The sequence below is a fragment of the Atheta coriaria genome, unplaced genomic scaffold (genome assembly GCF_025399875.1).
Source record: "Atheta coriaria isolate IRGN ID8LTWV9N9 unplaced genomic scaffold, Caltech_Dcor_3.1 hic_scaffold_4_pilon, whole genome shotgun sequence".
Lineage (NCBI taxonomy): Eukaryota > Metazoa > Arthropoda > Insecta > Coleoptera > Staphylinidae > Dalotia > Dalotia coriaria.
The window spans coordinates 4,435,323-4,453,813 of record NW_027045446.1 but is presented as its reverse complement, the minus strand read 5'-3'; the positions used below and the strand labels follow the sequence as shown (position 1 = coordinate 4,453,813).

General features: G+C 35.0%; 3 protein-coding genes and 2 long non-coding RNA genes across 8 annotated transcripts; 3 read left to right on the top strand and 2 right to left on the bottom strand.

Annotated features, from left to right (window-relative positions):
* Positions 1 to 87: 87 nt before the first annotated feature.
* On the bottom strand, positions 88 to 4,068 carry vtd (RAD21 cohesin complex component verthandi). The gene is made up of 6 exons (XM_065300825.1): positions 3,886 to 4,068; positions 3,264 to 3,684; positions 2,805 to 3,124; positions 1,539 to 2,746; positions 1,197 to 1,481; positions 88 to 1,134 (listed from the first exon to the last, which is right to left on the bottom strand). The coding sequence occupies exons 2-6, from the start codon at positions 3,635 to 3,637 to the stop codon at positions 1,009 to 1,011; spliced, it is 2,313 nt and encodes a 770-aa protein (XP_065156897.1). The 5' UTR covers positions 3,638 to 3,684; positions 3,886 to 4,068; the 3' UTR covers positions 88 to 1,008.
* A 197-nt stretch (positions 4,069 to 4,265) lies between these two features.
* On the top strand, positions 4,266 to 5,362 carry LOC135790588 (uncharacterized). The gene is made up of 4 exons (XR_010547827.1): positions 4,266 to 4,792; positions 4,845 to 4,943; positions 4,999 to 5,109; positions 5,177 to 5,362. It is a non-coding gene; the product is annotated as an uncharacterized lncRNA (long non-coding RNA).
* On the bottom strand, positions 5,303 to 18,266 carry LOC135790583 (uncharacterized). 4 transcript variants are annotated; one of them, XM_065300850.1, is made up of 9 exons: positions 18,047 to 18,266; positions 10,195 to 10,649; positions 10,019 to 10,135; positions 9,804 to 9,857; positions 9,289 to 9,400; positions 8,943 to 9,202; positions 7,224 to 7,265; positions 6,656 to 6,908; positions 5,303 to 6,563 (listed from the first exon to the last, which is right to left on the bottom strand). In XM_065300850.1, the coding sequence occupies exons 2-9, from the start codon at positions 10,628 to 10,630 to the stop codon at positions 5,963 to 5,965; spliced, it is 1,875 nt and encodes a 624-aa protein (XP_065156922.1). In that variant the 5' UTR covers positions 10,631 to 10,649; positions 18,047 to 18,266; the 3' UTR covers positions 5,303 to 5,962. The 4 variants fall into 4 exon arrangements, with proteins under 4 accessions (XP_065156922.1, XP_065156923.1, XP_065156924.1 ...); XM_065300851.1 differs by lacking the exon at positions 7,224 to 7,265; XM_065300852.1 differs by lacking the exon at positions 9,804 to 9,857.
* LOC135790585 (protein SHQ1 homolog) lies at positions 7,385 to 9,589 on the top strand. The gene is made up of 2 exons (XM_065300854.1): positions 7,385 to 8,886; positions 8,949 to 9,589. The coding sequence occupies exon 1, from the start codon at positions 7,493 to 7,495 to the stop codon at positions 8,882 to 8,884; it is 1,392 nt and encodes a 463-aa protein (XP_065156926.1). The 5' UTR covers positions 7,385 to 7,492; the 3' UTR covers positions 8,885 to 8,886; positions 8,949 to 9,589.
* Positions 14,276 to 15,056, top strand: LOC135790519 (uncharacterized). The gene is made up of 2 exons (XR_010547799.1): positions 14,276 to 14,630; positions 14,746 to 15,056. It is a non-coding gene; the product is annotated as an uncharacterized lncRNA (long non-coding RNA).
* Positions 18,267 to 18,491: the final 225 nt, after the last annotated feature.

Below are 18,491 nucleotides of genomic sequence, written 5' to 3'. Positions count from 1 at the left end.
CTTCTTCTTCCATTCTTTTGAGTTTTCTTTCTTGGTAATAAAAAGCATACTTTTTATACAAATCTAGAACATACCACAAGCATGAAATTACAATAAAACTTCCTTCTTTATTAAAAAAAAGTTGAGAACAAAACTGTTATACAAATAAAAAGAAATCCTCCGAGATGCGATAACAAATACATCTGCAGGTTTACAATAAGTCGCCAAACATGCATCATTTTCACTTTTTTCTACAAGGTCTCATCATTTTGAATGCAAATATAAATTTTTGTTTCATCTAACATTTATCGCATTCACTCACAATGCAGCGCATACCCCAAAAAAGAATATAAATATATATTATTATATGTAAATATGAATAACAGTAGGATATCTTTCTGAATCTACCACTTTCAAGGTACTAACTTAATAATAAAGTGTGTGCTAATATGTATAACTTATAAATGTACACATCTCAAAAGTAATCATCTCTTATCTACCTTCATTTAAGTAGTTACAATAAAGAAAAAAATCCTCCTCCGTATACAGCACATATTCGATGCGAAGAAACTTATTTGTTGCGTTCGGTAAATAAATTCGTAATGTATCAATCCACGTGTACATCGAATTCAATGTGTTGCTTCAATTGACAAACTGAACAAAGTAACACACTGAGCGCAGTGAATTTGTACTTAGTGCACGAAATATACACACATTAAGCAATTATTTGATGCACTAAGTACGATCGTGAACATTGTGCTAAATAATCGTCATTTCATATTAGTAGTTCTAGTAAAAATTGTCCTATACTGACTAATTAGTTCCGTAATTTGTTTTTATCGTCACATGCTTGTTCCCTGTTTTTGTTTTTTTTTTTTGTTGCAATTACCTTCGAATTTAATTCCTTTCTTCAATCAAACATTCAATAACGCGCATTTCAACGATGTGTAAAGAAAAAACGTTGATATATATGTACAACAATTTGCGTAATCACGCATTCTAAGTCGTAATAGACGTCTGCCTTCATATTTACATCACCGGATTATCGAACGTGCTGCCCTTTGTAATGTAGATTTCGGTGTACGCGGCGGTTTGTGCCAAATTCAGAACGTTGAATTTCTTCAAAACTAGTAAACTGTAGAATTTTTGCGCAGCCTGAAAAGAGAAAATAAAATTTTGGTAAGTAAAAAGACAATAAAGTTTTTTATATCAAATACCTGTTTTTTCGTATTTCGATGGCACATATCAGTCAATACCATTTGATCAGAGACCACAAAGTTCTTCTTGACAGCCGTGAAGAGTTGGTACGCGCGTTTGTTCAACACACGCTCCTCGAACTGCTCGTCGGACTCGTCGACTTGTTGTTCCTCCGTTGGATCAACTGACTGCGGGAAATCATAGTCGCCTTGCCATGGTGAATGTATGCGCTCGGACATTCCACCAGCCGGTGTTTGCGCAGGCATATTTTCATCGTAACCCATATTCGCCATTTGCATATTACCCTGTAAAAAAATACTTTAGTATTAAATAATTCTGAACATTAAAAGATTTATTCTTACGTGATCATAGCCCATATTTTCCATCCCTGGTAAATCAACATGACCAAAACTATCATGTTGCGGTGTTTGTGGAATTCCCAACCCATGCGCGTTCATAAGTTCCTCCCCGGTTGCGGGCGTCATTGGTGGTCCAAGACTGCCCAAGCCATCGGATTCATTGAGTAATGAATGCACCTGATCAGGTTGCAACTGCGGCATTTCATCAATGTGATGTAGCGGCGTGGGCGGCGCCGGGGTGCCAGGATAACCCATAATTGGCGTCGGCGGTGGAGGCATCTCTTCGTGCATATGCGGCGTTTGTGGCGGCATCATCATGTGCGGCGATAGCATTCCTTGACTTTGTGGCGTTGGCGGCGCCATCAATGGCGTAGGTGGCATCATCGCTGCTAACGCCTCCTCAGGATTCATAATCGGTTGTGGTGTTTCAATGCCCGGATGAAGCGGCGTCCGATTTGTTTCTTCATTCTTTCGTTTCCTGCCACGTTTCGACGGGGTTGGCACAGGCGTAGGTTCTGGTTCCTCTGCCTCTCTAACTTGATCTAACGCTAGAGAATCAGCATCGCCCAGCATTGCGAAGTCTTCGGTACCTATCGACCGTGAGATTAAATGCCTCTGGTAATTCTTGAACAATGCGCGTGCAGGAATTGGTCGCGCTGGCAGCGCAAACAGTTTCTCAACGCCACCGGTTTCCTTCCAGTGCATAAGTCGCTTTGTTGGTGGTGCCAAGTCTAATGTGGTGACAATATCGGTGGTGTCAGACAACTGATTCTTCATCTCTTCACCAGAGATGTTCTTTACTTCATCAACAATGAGTTTTCGTTTGCGTTTCTTTGGATTTACTCCGCGGAACACAGACGCATCGACAGGTGGTAGAGCAAAACTTTCATCGTCATTTTGAAGCAAAGTATTTTGATCGAGAGGAGTTTCCACACGTGGTTCCTCCTGTGTATCAGCCGTTTCACTGACTATTGATGGAGGAGGTGCTGGTTCGGCTGGTTTTTCATTAAGTGCCGCAAGCGGAGATGGTGGGCGCGAGTTATCACTACTGTCACCGCCCATTGAAGGTGGACCACCAAAGTGATCCATGTCATCGTCGCTGTCATCATGCGCCGATGATGGAAGAGGTGGTTCGGAAAGATGGTTGTCAACCGGCGGGACATCACCCATTGGTGCATCATCAAACAACCCACCTTCAAATAATCCGCCAGCTGAAAATTTTATCATTTTAAATTATTTTGATGTCTAATAATAAAGTTTAAAACTTACAAATCATATTTGGATTGAGATTTGATCCGAATTCATCATCTCGAAGAGGTTGATCAACACAATTTTGTGTACCAGATGTAGATGGGATTGGTTCTCGGTCTTTATCTAAACCTACGCCGTCAATGCCATCACTGAAGAGGAGATTATTCGACGGTTCCAAGGAAGTATGACGCATTAAATCAGGCGCATCGGTGTCAAAACCCATATCGCCGAAGCCATCATCGTTGGTAACCAGTGTTAAGTTACCATAATCTTCACGCATTGTTATTTCTTCAGCGCGAGATTGGTTGAGACTGAATTGGGCTTCAATGTCCACATCACTAAACAAAAGATTTGATTTGTATCAAAAACAGTTTCAAAATGCGCCTTATAAGTAGGCAACTGAATACACATAAAGGTATCATTTCATACTAATTAAATTAAACCAAAAACAACATCAATCTGATAACTAGTACTCACTTTAATTCTGGCATAGTTGTATCAAAATCATGAAACACCTCTGGTAATGTGATAGCATTAACTGCCGCCTCCCGATGTCCTTCGGGCAGATCCACCATCCCAGGCCTAAAGGCCATTTTGATTTTGACAAAGGCTTCATTACAATCAGCCAGCAGATATTTGGCCTTCCGCGAATAAATTCGCACGACACCAAGCAGCAAATGGCCAGATGTCCTCAAAGCCATCTTCACCTTTGGCTGCAGAATGCCATCAACTGACTTTTCAATGTTTGTCTCAAACACATGGGCTTTGGTTAACTTCTTGTCCCAATGTGCTGCCAACCAAATTCGGGCCAGTGGGCCCTTTTTGGCTAGCACAAAGTGTGCATAAAACATCTTGCTTTGATTTAGTTGCCACCAATAAAAGAATCAATTCACAGTTGCTGTAAACAAAAGAGCCAATATTTAACGTTAATTCTCTTCAAATTATCAATACTAAACACTAAATTCATGATTGTATTGCTTGTTTGAGTGTTTTATATGAATCAGTTCAAGTCGTGTAGTTAGCATGCGAGAGAACGATGGTGAGCGTTGGTTGGCGCCCAAAACAACAAACACCGAAACAAATGAGCGTCGATAAATACCGTTTGCGGTGAGTAGTCCAACGTATTTCTGACGGTGGTGTGTATCCCAGCGCAGTGCGATTAACCCATCACGAGCTTGAATTAATCCACAGCGATTAAAAAGCGTTTGCACCCGCGACGCGGCACAGCTTTTCGTAAACACAACCTAACGTAACAAGCCACAAACAACAGACTGCAAAATGGCGGCAAGAGAAGCCACTTGATCGACGCGCACTGCGCATGCGCCTCACCGGTAGTAATTCAAACAAGAAAATATAACGGAATTACTACACATACAGAGTGTTTTTTAAACCAGAAAAGCATATTTTTATCTTTAAACATTTTCCAGGTATTAAATATAGAACTAACTATTATTAAAAATGTCAAAACTTCAATTATCAGTCAATATTTTGGCAAAATTTCGAAATTGTTGAGTGATTTACAACTTTTTACCATCATATACACAGTTTATTAATGTTATTATGCTGATGAAACTATTCAGCCTCATAATTATAGCGTTTTTAATTAATATTCATTTAGGGTATGGTTTCTTTGCATGGAGTTCATCGAAATGTGAGGCAAACCAAGCAGGCACGACTGGAAAATATGTGAAAAAAGACTTAAACGATGTTGAAGTTATCAACGTTGACGAAATAAAGGAAGAGTGTGGAAATCATATGAACGAAACAGAAAACACTGCTTATTGTTCTGGATTCAAACACGTTTATAATCCTTTCAAAGATATCGTACACAGAAAGCACGTTTTATCTGCTTGTACACGATGTGCACAATGTTTAGCAATTTCTGCAGAGGTACGCAAAATATTTGATAATATAATTGGCAATAAAGAACATTTAGAGCCAAACGAAGCAAAATGTAAAGTGAATCATGCATTAGCAGAAGAATTCTGCAAACGGACATTTACAAGGTATAAACAGTCAGTAGAATAATACAAAAGTGTTCTATATCATTTATTTTAGTCACGATTTAAGAATATGTAATGGACTGACTATGTTTGCTAAAATGGAAGAAGGTGGAACACATATTCGCACACATTTTGACGGGCAATGGCCGCCAATGTAATTTGAGTTAAATTGGATAAGAAATTAATATTTTTTCTTAATAAAATTGCAGGTTAAAGAAGAAGTGCTTATTATTCATTCGCCAAATGGATGTTGATTCAAAATATAACTTTTTTCATCAGTACAGGTTGGGAATTAAGGATACTGATGATTTTCTTTGTCGGTAAAATATTTATAATCCATTATTTTGGCAGAAACAGATTGTTTAGAGATAGGCAACTTGATTTCAGAGGTGATGGTGTGTTTAGAGAATGTAAAAACCTTGTAAACGAGACAAGTGTTATAAATTCAAAGTCAGAAGAGCCAGTTTCTTTTTGGTCGTCTTGCTTTTTCTAACCTATAAAATGAAAACGCCATTTTATAAGATTTACTATTAATAATATTTTAATATAATAACTTATACATTTGTTATTAGAGATTGCTCTATCTTTTATTTTACAATAAATATAGTACTTCAATAAATAATTACAAAACAAACGCACGATTCTTACTTTTACCCATCAAACTTAGGAATTTGTTATTATTTCATCACTTAAATTAGGCCGTCACAAATAAAAATGCAATTCGATTCTTAATTAAACGTAATTTTGGCATTCGATGACTACATTTTCATAATAATGGCAAGTAAAACAAAAAATATATATTTCCAATCAAAAACACAAATCATTTCCAATTTAAGTTTAAACATAATTCATTGAAAACGACTAGACAATATTGATAAATGCAAAATTAATTTTGTTCAGTCAAAATTCGATAGAAAGATTCATGATATTCAATTGAATAAAATCTGATCAACATTTCTCAATGTTTGGAAGAAATCACAGTTGAAATTCAGAAGTTTTTGAATTAATTTACTATGTTTTAGTGCTTGGTAACTAATTCTCTTAGATTTTTTCATACGTTTTGTACTAGGTTCTTAGCATTGTATGAGATAAATGGCCTTGGAAATCTATTCACCACTCGAGTGATCACTATCAATGAAGATTAGTTTAGTTTATTCGATGTGAATTTCGTTTCTAATTGGTCGGTGGATCCATGCCACAAATAATCGCTTTCATAACACTAGCGGCCGCTAAACTCGCATACGGCTGCCATTCTTTGCGTCGTGTACCATCTTTGTAATCAGAAATACCGCGAATGCAAACGAAACTATCTTTGCAGTTACCCAAAACGGATTCAATTACAGTGTCAAACTCGCAATCGAAAGCCAATGCTCCGAACTGTGCGGCAAACTGTTGCCTGAGTTGATCGGACTTTACAACTCGTCGTCCTGAACCGATCATAGCAAGATGTACTTTCGGGCAGCCTTCTAGTCTAGGAGCGTCTGTTTTTGCTGGCTGTGGATGAGCTACTTCAATGAGGTCACCTTCACCGATAGACATGTATAGCTTGTCTGTTTCTGGTGGAGGTGCTTTGTAGTCGGTTTCGACATTTTCGAGATTCGCTAGGCCAGTTTGAAGATATTCGTTCCATCTTGGTGCGTTTTGAGTTTCTGCCTCCATTTTTAAATTCGCAGCTATTTCTTGAAGATTCAAGTTGGAGGGACCGTAAGGTTTTACTTCAAAATCATATCCGGTTTCGGTTTTATTTGCACTGTCGCAGTAGACATAAACGTGTCTGAAAATAGTAAAAGATTCGTTTAAAAACATGAAATAAAGATAAAAAAATCTATAAGAGACTTATACACATGTGCAGTAATGAAAACTTACTTGTTATTCTTATAAGGATATGAAACGACAACATCACCAAGCCGAACGTGTTTATTATAATCGGTATAATGTGGTACGCCACCAGCTACACCAACCAAAAAGACATAATCAACTTTTTGGAAGGTTCCCAACAGACGAGTAGTAGTATTTCCCGCTGCAGTCATCGCCTCCCTCGTATGTCCTACCGATGGAAGTTTGGTGCAAACAATGCGATGCGCGCCAATGTTTCCCATCGTGTACACATTCGACTCACCTAGAAATCAATTCATAATATTAAACTCAGAAATTAAACTGATTTGTACCCATTTGCACACAATCTGTTAGTTATGACAAGTTTTAAAAAATGTCTGTTAGTGACGAAAAACATAAATCATACTATTATCAAGACACAACCATTGCATCTGACAATAAAAGCTTTAACACAAAAACATGGTGATCGTAACTAAATAATACAACTGGTGCTGAAACACACACATTGCCTGTACAAATGTAAAATAGTGGAGGGTGCGTATTGATTTGATTTGTTTTTATCGACTCTGACGAAAGCGTTTTCTGTGCGATTTCTTACCAAACTTGGTTTGTGGACCATCGGTTGTCGGACTAGTAGCACCTGGTATTAAAAACTCGATGAAATTTATGAAACCAATTTATACGAAGCAACTTTCAAAAAGTGCGTACATTTGGTTGCCTATAGTAAATGTATGTATGCGCAAACTACGACAAGACGTACTGCGCAAAAACAAAATGTGTGGTTAGAAAACGTGCTGCGTTTGTTTGGCAGGTAAAGTTTTCGATTCCAATTGGCGAATTTACCACGGAATTTACCTTCATATTAAAATGATTACACCACGTTTTCATTTATCACAAAATGAGAAAACATTCACAATTACAATACGCGCACCGTACTGCAGTTTAAAAGAGTTGGACGTGCAAATTGACGACGAAACATTCCTGTTTTACTGCAAACCGTATTATTTACGTTTAAAACTTCCTGGAAAAATTGAAGAAGAGCGCAATGCACATTCCCAATTTAACTCAGACACCGGTGAGTTCACATTCACATACTACAAAACAAATAAGGGCGAAACCTTCGAAAATCTCGAGTTTATCACACAATTTCTACAACCAAAATTGGAAGTGCATGATGATCAAGATGGGCGTAAAATTGAAGTTCTTTCAAGTTCTGCACCCGCAGAAGAAGTCCTTGAGTCAGAAGAGCAGTACGGGTTCGCGCAACGAGGTGGTTACAAATTTAACTTCATCAGTTCTGAATTTTATGACATTTTTGAATTGGACCCACATGAAATTCCACTCAAAGACAGAAAAGAATTAAGACTGAAGAGTGAAAAGGAGAGTTTCAATTTTGATCATTATCTTGCTGATTTCATTGACTGTGATGAGATTGACTCTTTGGTCCATGAGAAATCTCCTTGGAAAACAAAACTTGAGAAAGTCAATGAAACTGAAGCTGACAAAACAGAGACAAAAACATTTACTAATGTAGAATTAGACTTCCTTAAAGATTTACCCAATATTATATATGAAATCTCCAGCATACAAGAACAATATGCATTTACAACCCTATTAGACATATTGTTTGCTTATTGTTATGACAGAAGAATCAATTGTTTTGATAGTTCCTGTGAATCAGGATGGAATATTCTCAAATTATCGGCTAGTATGCAATGGTTTGACGCGTTTGACACACCGAAAGATGCCATCATTGCTGGTTTTAGAAGAGCATTGATATATCCACTATACAGAAATTTTAATTTATGTACAGCTGTACTGGAAGACGTGAAAACATTAATTAAATTAGGAGAAACCGAAATTATCAAAGTTTTGATTGAAATTTACGGTATTTTCTTGGGTGGTGACTCGGCCAGATACATTTTAAATCATTTGTTCATCAAAGACTACGTGATATTTGTCCAGAAGTGGGATAAAACAAAATGGCGGACAATTTTTGATGAAATACAAAGTTTACTAGTTAAAAAATCAGATCTTGATCTTAATTTGGATGAAATCGAGGAGTTAAGTAATGAAAATGAAGAAGAAGACGAATTAAATCAACAACTTAAGGGTTTGAGTATAAACAGCAAGAAAACTAATGAAGAATTAGACTCTGATGATGACGAATCTGTCGATTCAGACTCAGATTCAACCGATAGTGATGACACCAACTCGGAATCAGAATCCGACACAGAATCGGAAAGTGATTCTGAATAATGGTACGTTTTGAACTTAATTAAAATTGTAATTCTAATGTAGTAATAAATTAACTTACCAACAGTGGTGTAGCGTACAAATGTCTCCTTATTCTCAATCATGGCGTCCACGGCGAGTTTTTCACAGTATTGCGCTGTAATAATGGCAATCGTCGGCTGTTTGCTGCTCGCCATTGTCGGCATCTGCTTGACGACCGTCACCTGCGTGTCCATCGATTGCTGGCGCGTGAAGGCACCGTGATCCATCGCCTTCACCAGCCCACGGGATTGCAACTCAGCCAGATGATGAGCGACTTCTTCATCGTCCCAATTATTATCTCTTTAAATATAAAAATTTTGCAACTTTGTAACGAAATTTTTCTATTTTTGATTTGTGACGTTGTTTTTTATGATTTATTAACTTACTTTGCAAGATCATGAAGAGTAATCGGATTTGGATAGGCCGATTCAATAAGCTCGAGGACTTTCTCCACAGAGAGAAGAACGACGTTACCGATAGAGTTCTCATCACCAGAGACTGAAATAAAACACAATATTATATATTTTTATCTTATATAAAGAAAAAAGATGGATAACAAAAACATGGGACACAATGTTTAGAAAAAGACTCGTTATTTGCATTTTTAAACAAAGAATTGTGAATATTTTTGTAAATAGTTACGTGATACCCTCTATTATTTGAAATTAAAACACACTACGAATGTTATCAGTTGTATCAACCTGTTAGAACTTCTAAAAAGCAGTGTTTAGTGTTATGAAACTTTCAACTCCCTTGAAAGTTGCTGAATTATGTTCATGCTGTTCCTATGAAAATGATTAATTGAAATTCGCCAAGTTCTAACTGAGTCAAACTGTTAGTTTGTTAATTATAGGGTTCTAATTGATAGCTAAAGCGATTATAGAGTTTCATAGACCCAAACCTGTAGAATACAGAGAGGAAGAACTTAGTTGTACATGAAGATAACCAGGTCGAGCTACAAGAGACAAAAATGACAAGATTTTGTCCAATTTACACTTAAAACAATTAAATATTCTAGAAATCGATTAAGCTCAACTCTTAAACATTAAATTTTTATAAAATCTACTCAATATTATTGAATATTCTGTAGTTTTGAAGAAAATAAGTTTAACTTACGTGGTCGTGCGACTTCAACGACTTCCTCCAATTGTTTAAGAACAATTTCGACTTTCAGGATGCTTTTGTAGCCATGCTGCATCTGTTTCATTATCTTTTTAATGAATCCAACGTAATCTATCGACAAAATAATTTACTTACTGACAATATTAACATTTTATACTTTTTAGTGTTACCTCGTGGAAACTCTTGGGGCGAAACCAATTCCCTGAAGAAATCTTGAGCAACAGAGGCCGAACTTGCATTATGATGACTATCGCCATTGGTGTAACCGTTTGTGGCGCCATTAATACCGTTCGTGCCATTAATGTGGCCGTTTTGATGCGGAACATCCCGGAACCAGAATCGCAACGTGCGAGATTCCTGCGTGTGCTTGCCGGTTTGACCGCTCACCAAAAACACACGAAATTCGAGGCTTAATTCGGGCAGTGTTTCATCTTTAACGTCTTGTACTGTTTCTTTATTGATGACGATGCCTGTATGTTCGCCGCCAGCGACGTGCATCTTATCATTTGTTGCTTTGATTGCTCTTCTTTCAATGAGTAACGTTGTGGAGTTTGAGGTTTTACCTCGCGGCGTCATTACGACTTGTTCTTCTGTTATTTCAGTCATTTTCGAGATTTCAATTAATCTGAAAGCAAAAAACCATTGAAAAATTAGAATTATTTGTATAAAAGTCGCTATTTTGATATTCAAAGCTTAAAAGTTGTGAAAGTTTACACATTTCTTCAGAACAAAGATAATAATCAAGTGACAAGTTAAATTATTAGTTATTGTTCACTTTACAAGCGATTTGCTGACAACAAAACAACACAAACACAATTAAACCCTGTAATGTTATAATGAAGTATCACTTATGATAATGTTTTAGTTGGCATATTGTTCACGATGAGAACCACGCATAATAGGTCGCGAATTTATTTAAGTGGCGACACTCCCAAAGCGTATTTCCGTTTATTTATCCATGCCAACGAAGCGTTCACTCTTTATTTTCCGGCGCGCTTGTGTTGAATCTATTATTATCATGAAGCTGATATAGTTGATAGCTTTTCGTCTGTTGCGAGCTCCTCTTTACACTTTTCAGTTCGGTAATTAATGAGAGTTACACGACTTTTACATTTTGACGCGTGAATAATTAATTTAATGTCTTTATCACGGTGTCATTAACTCATTAAATCGTAAATGTAAATAATTGACTTTCTTTTTATGTAGAAGAATTAAATGTCTCTAAAGTTAGAAAATTATTGCCGTGAAGGTGAGTAGCAAACAAAATTCCAGCGATTAAATTTATTTTTAGCGTACGTCTGGATTTTGCAACATTTGCAACATTTTTCCAAGGTGAAATGCTTCAAAGGAGTGAAAATACCATGAAAAGATCCGTGTTTCAGTATAAATCAATGAAAATATTTATTTTTCTTAGTTTAACTAACAAATTATGATAACTGCATCAATAAATCTCTATGCTGCGCTTTGATCTTTTATTAATTTACTCAGTTTAGCACTAAATTATATACGAATGTCATCAACTAGTTTTTCTGTTGGAAAACGAGGAAAATAAAACGCAATGAAACGACAAAAACTTAATTTTACGCTGACATGCAAGGCACTGCCAGGTTCCAATTTCTCTATGCATATATTCTTGATTTTACACCCCGGCAACATATTCACAGTGGTAATGTATAGCTATTACAATAATGCAACGCATGCAATCATTTTTCATCGAGTTTCCCCACGTGAGACGTTGCATTCGAGGGAAAGCCGGTAGGAAATAGGGTTTAGGATGTCTAGACGGTCGACAGCCGCTTGATTGATCCAATAAATTGCACCACATACGTGGGGAAATAAGCTATTACATACGTATTTTCATTAAAGTTTAATTAAAGACAAATTTCATTTAAAACATTTCCAATATCTGGTTAATTTTAATTTGTTATGAAATGTTTGAACTGTAAATGATAAATGTGGTAATCAACATCAAAACGCAATTTATTAAAAGTAAAACTTCATTTTGTTAGTTTATTGAGCGGTTTGTGTATCGATAAACGTTCACACATGGTGGAAACCACTTGAAAGTTATTTATAAATCGTCATAGAAACCCAATTCCGCCTAGTTTGGCGTTCGGGCGCAAAATTCGATCAAACACTAAGCAATTGCATTCACATTCCTGTCTTTCACTTCCGTTTAATTACAATTCGATCAAAATTTACGAATATAGAATAAATTTTTTTAAATTTTTTACCTAGTTTTCTACTAATTTTGTTTAATAAACAATATAAAATTAACAAACACTTTAAAAATATTAAAAACCACATACCACTTCCTTTTAATTCCAAAATAATAAAATTTACTACAAAACACTAAGCAATGCAATTAAAATTAATTAATTTTGGTTTAAATTGGTGCTATAACCCACTACTTATTGTATAATACAGATAACAGCTATTGTTGCGTGCGTTAATTGGTATAAACCATGAATCATCATCGGAAGCTGCTTATTTTTATTAATTAGTTTATTAATAGATAACTACTCATCATGTGAATCTGAAATACCCAATTTATCTAACCGAACTGTAAGGCTAAAGTATAAAAAACAATCAAATTTAATTGATAATCACCGGTAGCAACAATGGAGGTTTGCTATTGTGACACGTCTCGTCGTTTCGCTGACTTTAACGACCTTGTTACCAGTTAAAAGTTAAACTATACAACGAATTCAACAGCGTCATCGACGTACGACGTTTAACCGTAAACGCATCCACGTTAGCAAAAAAAAAAAAAAATAAGTATGTTAATGTAAATGTTTCTATCGCGATGATATCACTTCCAACTAAAACTTTTTAAATTAAAATTAGAACAAACTCTAGTTAGTATAAACTTGTTTAGTACGATTACATAAATATTTATTGCAATAAAGTGCTAAAAACACACTTCACTTCGAGACCTTGAGCGTAATAATCGCGAGAATATTAATTTCAATGTCTTGAAACTATAATATCGTTAAAAATTTGATATTTATACTAATTTTATTTACAAATTCTAAAAGTGGGAGAAACCATATGTCGCTATAATTAAAACACGTACATATTTTTGTTATCAACTGCACTGCGTTTACCGCCGACCGGAAATTTATTTGCATATCGTGCATATCAACTAAACCAATATGCGTGGTGAGAAGCAAGATCCACAACTCATTGGTACTCATATCATGAAGGTGGAATTAAAATACGAGTATCTCGAGTGGGTTTACTGTAGGATGTATTTTATTATTACTCATTTATGACATGATATGAATAAGTGCATTGTAATTGTATGTTGATATCAAGCGGAAGAGAATTAAAGGTCTAGATCTGTAGATCTAGAGTCGTTACTGATATAACAACATTAATATGGCTTTAGTGGTCGGTTTCATTGACTAAAGCGGCTGCTCTCAATGAAGGATAGGCAGTTAATTCGATTAAATGAAGCGGAAAGTTGAATGATTCATTCAAATTAACTTGTAGAAGATTTTACTACGTTGGTTAAGTAGAGAGTGATTCAGAAAAGTAACAATATTAACACTGTGCTAATTGTACCTGCGTATAATCATCAAAACGTAGTGAGAAGGGGTTTTCCTCTCATGTTTCTTACATATAGAATACTTCTTGACCTTGCATATGCATATTGCACAAATTAAAATATATTTATTAGCTAATCCAATAAAGAAGTGAATTATGATTTAATTTGAATCGTAATTGTCTTTTAATTCAATTTACGCTAATTTTGTTTCCCATTATTGTTGCTTCTTTCATTCTTCCGTTTAATTCTATATATTCACCTTCAAACCAACAAACAAACATAAAATTGTATCTGTATGTAATAAGATCAAGGTGAACACAATTTCCTTGTGTGTATAAAATAACTTGATATTAGATCAGAAATAGTCAACTTCGAATTCTAACTATATAAAAAACACATTATTTATGGTTCGATTGACAGGTGTTAACGTCATTGCTATTCATTGGAAGTCTTATTTCTTTCTCAGCGATGACATCACCGATGATCGTCATCATGCTGGTTATCTCGCGCGTTTTTTTTTTAATTCTTTTCTCGAATATGCTATACCTACTCGTAAAGCAGACAATAACATCTTTCCACTTATTCTGTATTTGATACATAATATTTTAGACGAAACAGTATCCACGAATTTATTTAACACTTTAGCACGTATAATTTATTGTTAGTCACATCTATTTTTAGAGTGAATCAGAATAGGACAGCCAATCCTTTAATAAATGTGATTGATTAAATGTCACGTTCGATTGTGATGCGTGGAATAAAAATAACTATTTCGGTAGATATACTCGTATATAATATGAGCCGTTTATTTTGAAAGTGACCTAACTCCGTTTTTCAAATTTTTGCCGGTTACCATGGTTATATGTACAACTTCATGTTATTTATCAGTGACGCACTTCAGATTGCTTATATTCAGAGAAAATACGGTACATTTTTTACACATAAGTTTTCCGAATTAATTGAATAACTGAGCCGTGCAGTTTGAAAGTGGCCTAACTCCATTTATAGTTACATCAAGATATTTACTATTGATAATGTCGGAAAGCAGCGATGAAGGTAATTTCAATTAATTAGTATTTACAAGTTCACCTTATTTTTGGGACAATTGCGTTGGTTAATTAACCTGTACGTTTAATTAATATAAAACTTAAAATTTAATATTAAATTATAGAAATTATTGCACCCATGAGGAAGAACAGAAGAAGACCACTTACTTCAAATAGTGAAGAAGAAATAGTAATTAATAATTTAAAAAAAAAGCGAATAAGAAAAAGAATTATAGAACAATATTCCTCGTCAGAGGATGAAGATTCAAATAACAATGGAGAAAAGAGTGATGCACCATATATCTAAAAAGTGCGAAAGATTAAACAGAATTCAGGAAAAAGATATTGCAGTTAAACCGGAAGTATTGTTGATGAAAAAAATTTCGAAAACAAAGATTGTGGTTGTCGGAATGCGTGCACAAAAAATTATAATGAAGAAGAAAGAAAGAATATTTTTGAGAAGTTTGGGGGTTTGGCAGACTATAACAAACAAAATGTATTACTTCACGAAGCTGTCTGTGAAACGAAGACGTTTTGTTTTTCAATTTGTAACATCTTAAATTATGTTGAATGGACTTGGGCACCCTCAAATTTTATAATGAATCTGGCTGTTAATTTTGAAAGTGGCCCAACTCCATTCTTGATAAGGAAACGCACGTTATTTACTTAATAATTGCCACTATTTTAACAGGAACTTTAAATTTAACATCCTTAGATACGCTTAAGCAGTATGACTCCTTAGTATCTTATACCTATATTTTTAAATTCATTGAAACGCAAAACTTTCAATATCTCGATTTGAAGATAAATGGAGTTAGGCCACTTTCAAAATAAGCGGCTCATATAATAAAACGTTTTCGTTGGATAATTATACTCCTAAGAAAAACTAGAGATATTTATCCTCTTATAGTGTTTTGTACTGCAATTATAATTGTAATTGCCACTAAAGTATAGAGGTTTGAAAGTAAACCGACAACAATACGGTCCTCTTCCTTTCTAATCGCCAACGAAACAATTCTATGTACCTTAAGTGTAAAGTGTAAAGTAAAAATATCCGTTTGTAAGTACATACAAGGAATTTAATACATATACAGTTATGTCGGTTTTAAGTAACATTTTTTTGTACACCTGTTAACTGGCCATAAAAAATATAAGGAAATTAAAGTCACTCACATTCTACACTTTCGTTACACCAGATACTAAAAAATTTCATTCTATCATAAAGTATCCAAAGAAGTTTCACTTGGTTTAAAAATATAGGTAAAAGTTAAAAACACAAATTTTTCGAATTTTCGAAAGGAAGCATGGATGACTTCCATCCAGAATTACAAAAATAATTACAATGGTATTAATAGAAAGTATCTCATTACAAACACGACGATGTCTATGCGACAATGTGTGGCATTACACTCGGTTTTGATTATTAAACGAAAATAAACATAGTAAGTAAGAAAGCGTGGCAAAACTGCTGTGGCCTTTGATATATTGGCACAAAAAACGTGTAAAAGAAGAAACTTGAAAGCAGTAGCCAATGTTATGGCTTTTATGGTTCTTACAGACGTTCCAGACCTCACAATTTCCCGACTCTACCGCGTGCTGATGCACTTTGCCGACTTATAATAAGACGCGTGCTAAAATTAAATATAAAATGCTGAAACGATCATGAGCCCACGACGACCACGACCTGGCGATCAGTTTACAAGAATCTAGTTTAGATTATATCTTTGTATGTTAAGTGTTGGAAATTGTAGTTTTAAACAAGCATAAGGTTAAATTTTTCTTTTTAATTAGGTATAAATTTTAACATGTTTCGCCTTTTCAGCATTTTCAACTGAAAACTGAGTTATACCATACGAATAAATAAAATGGAAATGAGTAGGTAATATTAGTATTAGTTAACTTTATACTCAATAAAAACCGTAGAAAAAATTAATTTTACATAAAATAAAAATTGCCAATGAAAATTTGAAAATTAATTCAATTGATTTTTTCCGCATTGCAATTAAGTAAGTACAGAATTAAACTAAGAGTGCATTCACCTAAAACGTTAGGAAAACAGTCATTAATCTTAATTATTATTATACTTGGAATTCAACTCATCAATTAACCAAGTGTCACTCTTGTTTCTTGTCTTCTGTTTCTTGAATAAGGTGATAGATTTCTGTATTCAGTATTAAAATCAATATATTACGCATGTGGAGCTTCCTCTTTAATTCTTTATTTATAAAATGGGTAAATAATTTATTACTTGTCTCAATTTACTGATTGTTTGAGACATTTACCGACAAATTGAGTCTGTATTTACACAATAAAGACAAAATAGGAAGCAATTTTCTTGATCATCAATTAAACAGTTGCTGAACGTATTTATGACTTGTCAATGACAAGCCGCGTACCACTCGTGTACAAGTAATTAAAAAACGCACCTACTTCGGTGGTGACTTGCCTATTGACATAGATAACGAACAATTTGAGCTAGTTACGTGCTGTCGGGCACTGTAATGTGGCCAGAGCGCCATATGGCACATCCTATTCAACGATGAATAGTTTAATCAAAGGATAACATAGAAAGAAGTTTTGAAACCGTTGCAAACAGACTTTTCAAACAAATATTATACGAGTAACATAAATTGGTGGTCATATCATGACATAAACACATTAACACTTAAAATGTCGTAATGACAATATATAAAAATAAGCGGTAATCATCCTTAAAACGGTAATTATGGGTAAATATGTGTCAATTTAACATTTATTTAAATAAAATTGATCCTATAAGCTTTATTTTTGTTGTGATGACTAAAACATGACTAAACTGATAAAATACGAAGTAGGTATGATGTTTCAAACTATTGCAAATTGTGTGGTCAACACATCTGGCCTCCACCAGATAAGGATTAAACAAATATAGACACAAAACAAACAAGTTTACGTGGCAAAACATGAAAATAAATTTAAAAACTCAAAATTTTGTATTTGCCAGGACTCTGCCATGACCCGGCCCTTTGAGGGAAGGTTATGGTCCCAAAATAGGTCAGAACAAGGGTGGCGCGTGCTCGAAAGCCTACGCGCCACTCGCAGTTCACACCCTACCTCACTCAAATTTAGTATTTCACCCTTTTATATATATTTTTTCTTCTCGTATTTTCAACTAATGCGCTTTCACCCTAACATAAAAAATAACAGCTGTCGTCACACTGTATTTTTTATATAAAAATAAGAATCAATTTGTTTCTTTACAAACAATTGATCGTCTATTGTAATTCTGCATCAAAGCGTGAATCATTTTGTAATTAATTCGCGACTACTCATGCATCTACCGCATCTCGTGGAGGTTATCTCGTAAAGGTTTAGTTATCTATACCAGCAAATAACAAGGACAAGAATAATCAGCGTAAATAACACCAGCTCAAAAATGCAACTCACCTGTTTTATATTGGAAAATTTATTAAATCTTAATGTATCCAAGGTGATTATGTCTTGTTTATGTTATCAAACCACTGAATGGTGTGCAGTTCCAGAGGTAAAAAGTAATAAAGCACGCGCGACGCGCGAAAAACCGACTGAGAATCGAATTGGGATTACGAGAGTAGACACGGAGTGAACAACACACCACGACGTCTACTTTGCGACTAAATTCGATTCGCTGATTCAATTCGAATCCGTTGAATCGTTGATGCGGTAGAAGTATGCCGGTTCGCCGCTAGGAGACGCGCACATCACAGTCGCAGTGTAATCGACGCAAACACAGGAAAAACGAGAATAGAAAGAGGATGAAAGGAGATAAAATTAAATTTAGGGAGAACCAGGAAGACTAAAGATAAGGGTGGGCTAGGAAAGGGACCGGAAAGGCATAATATAGCTTGTGTTG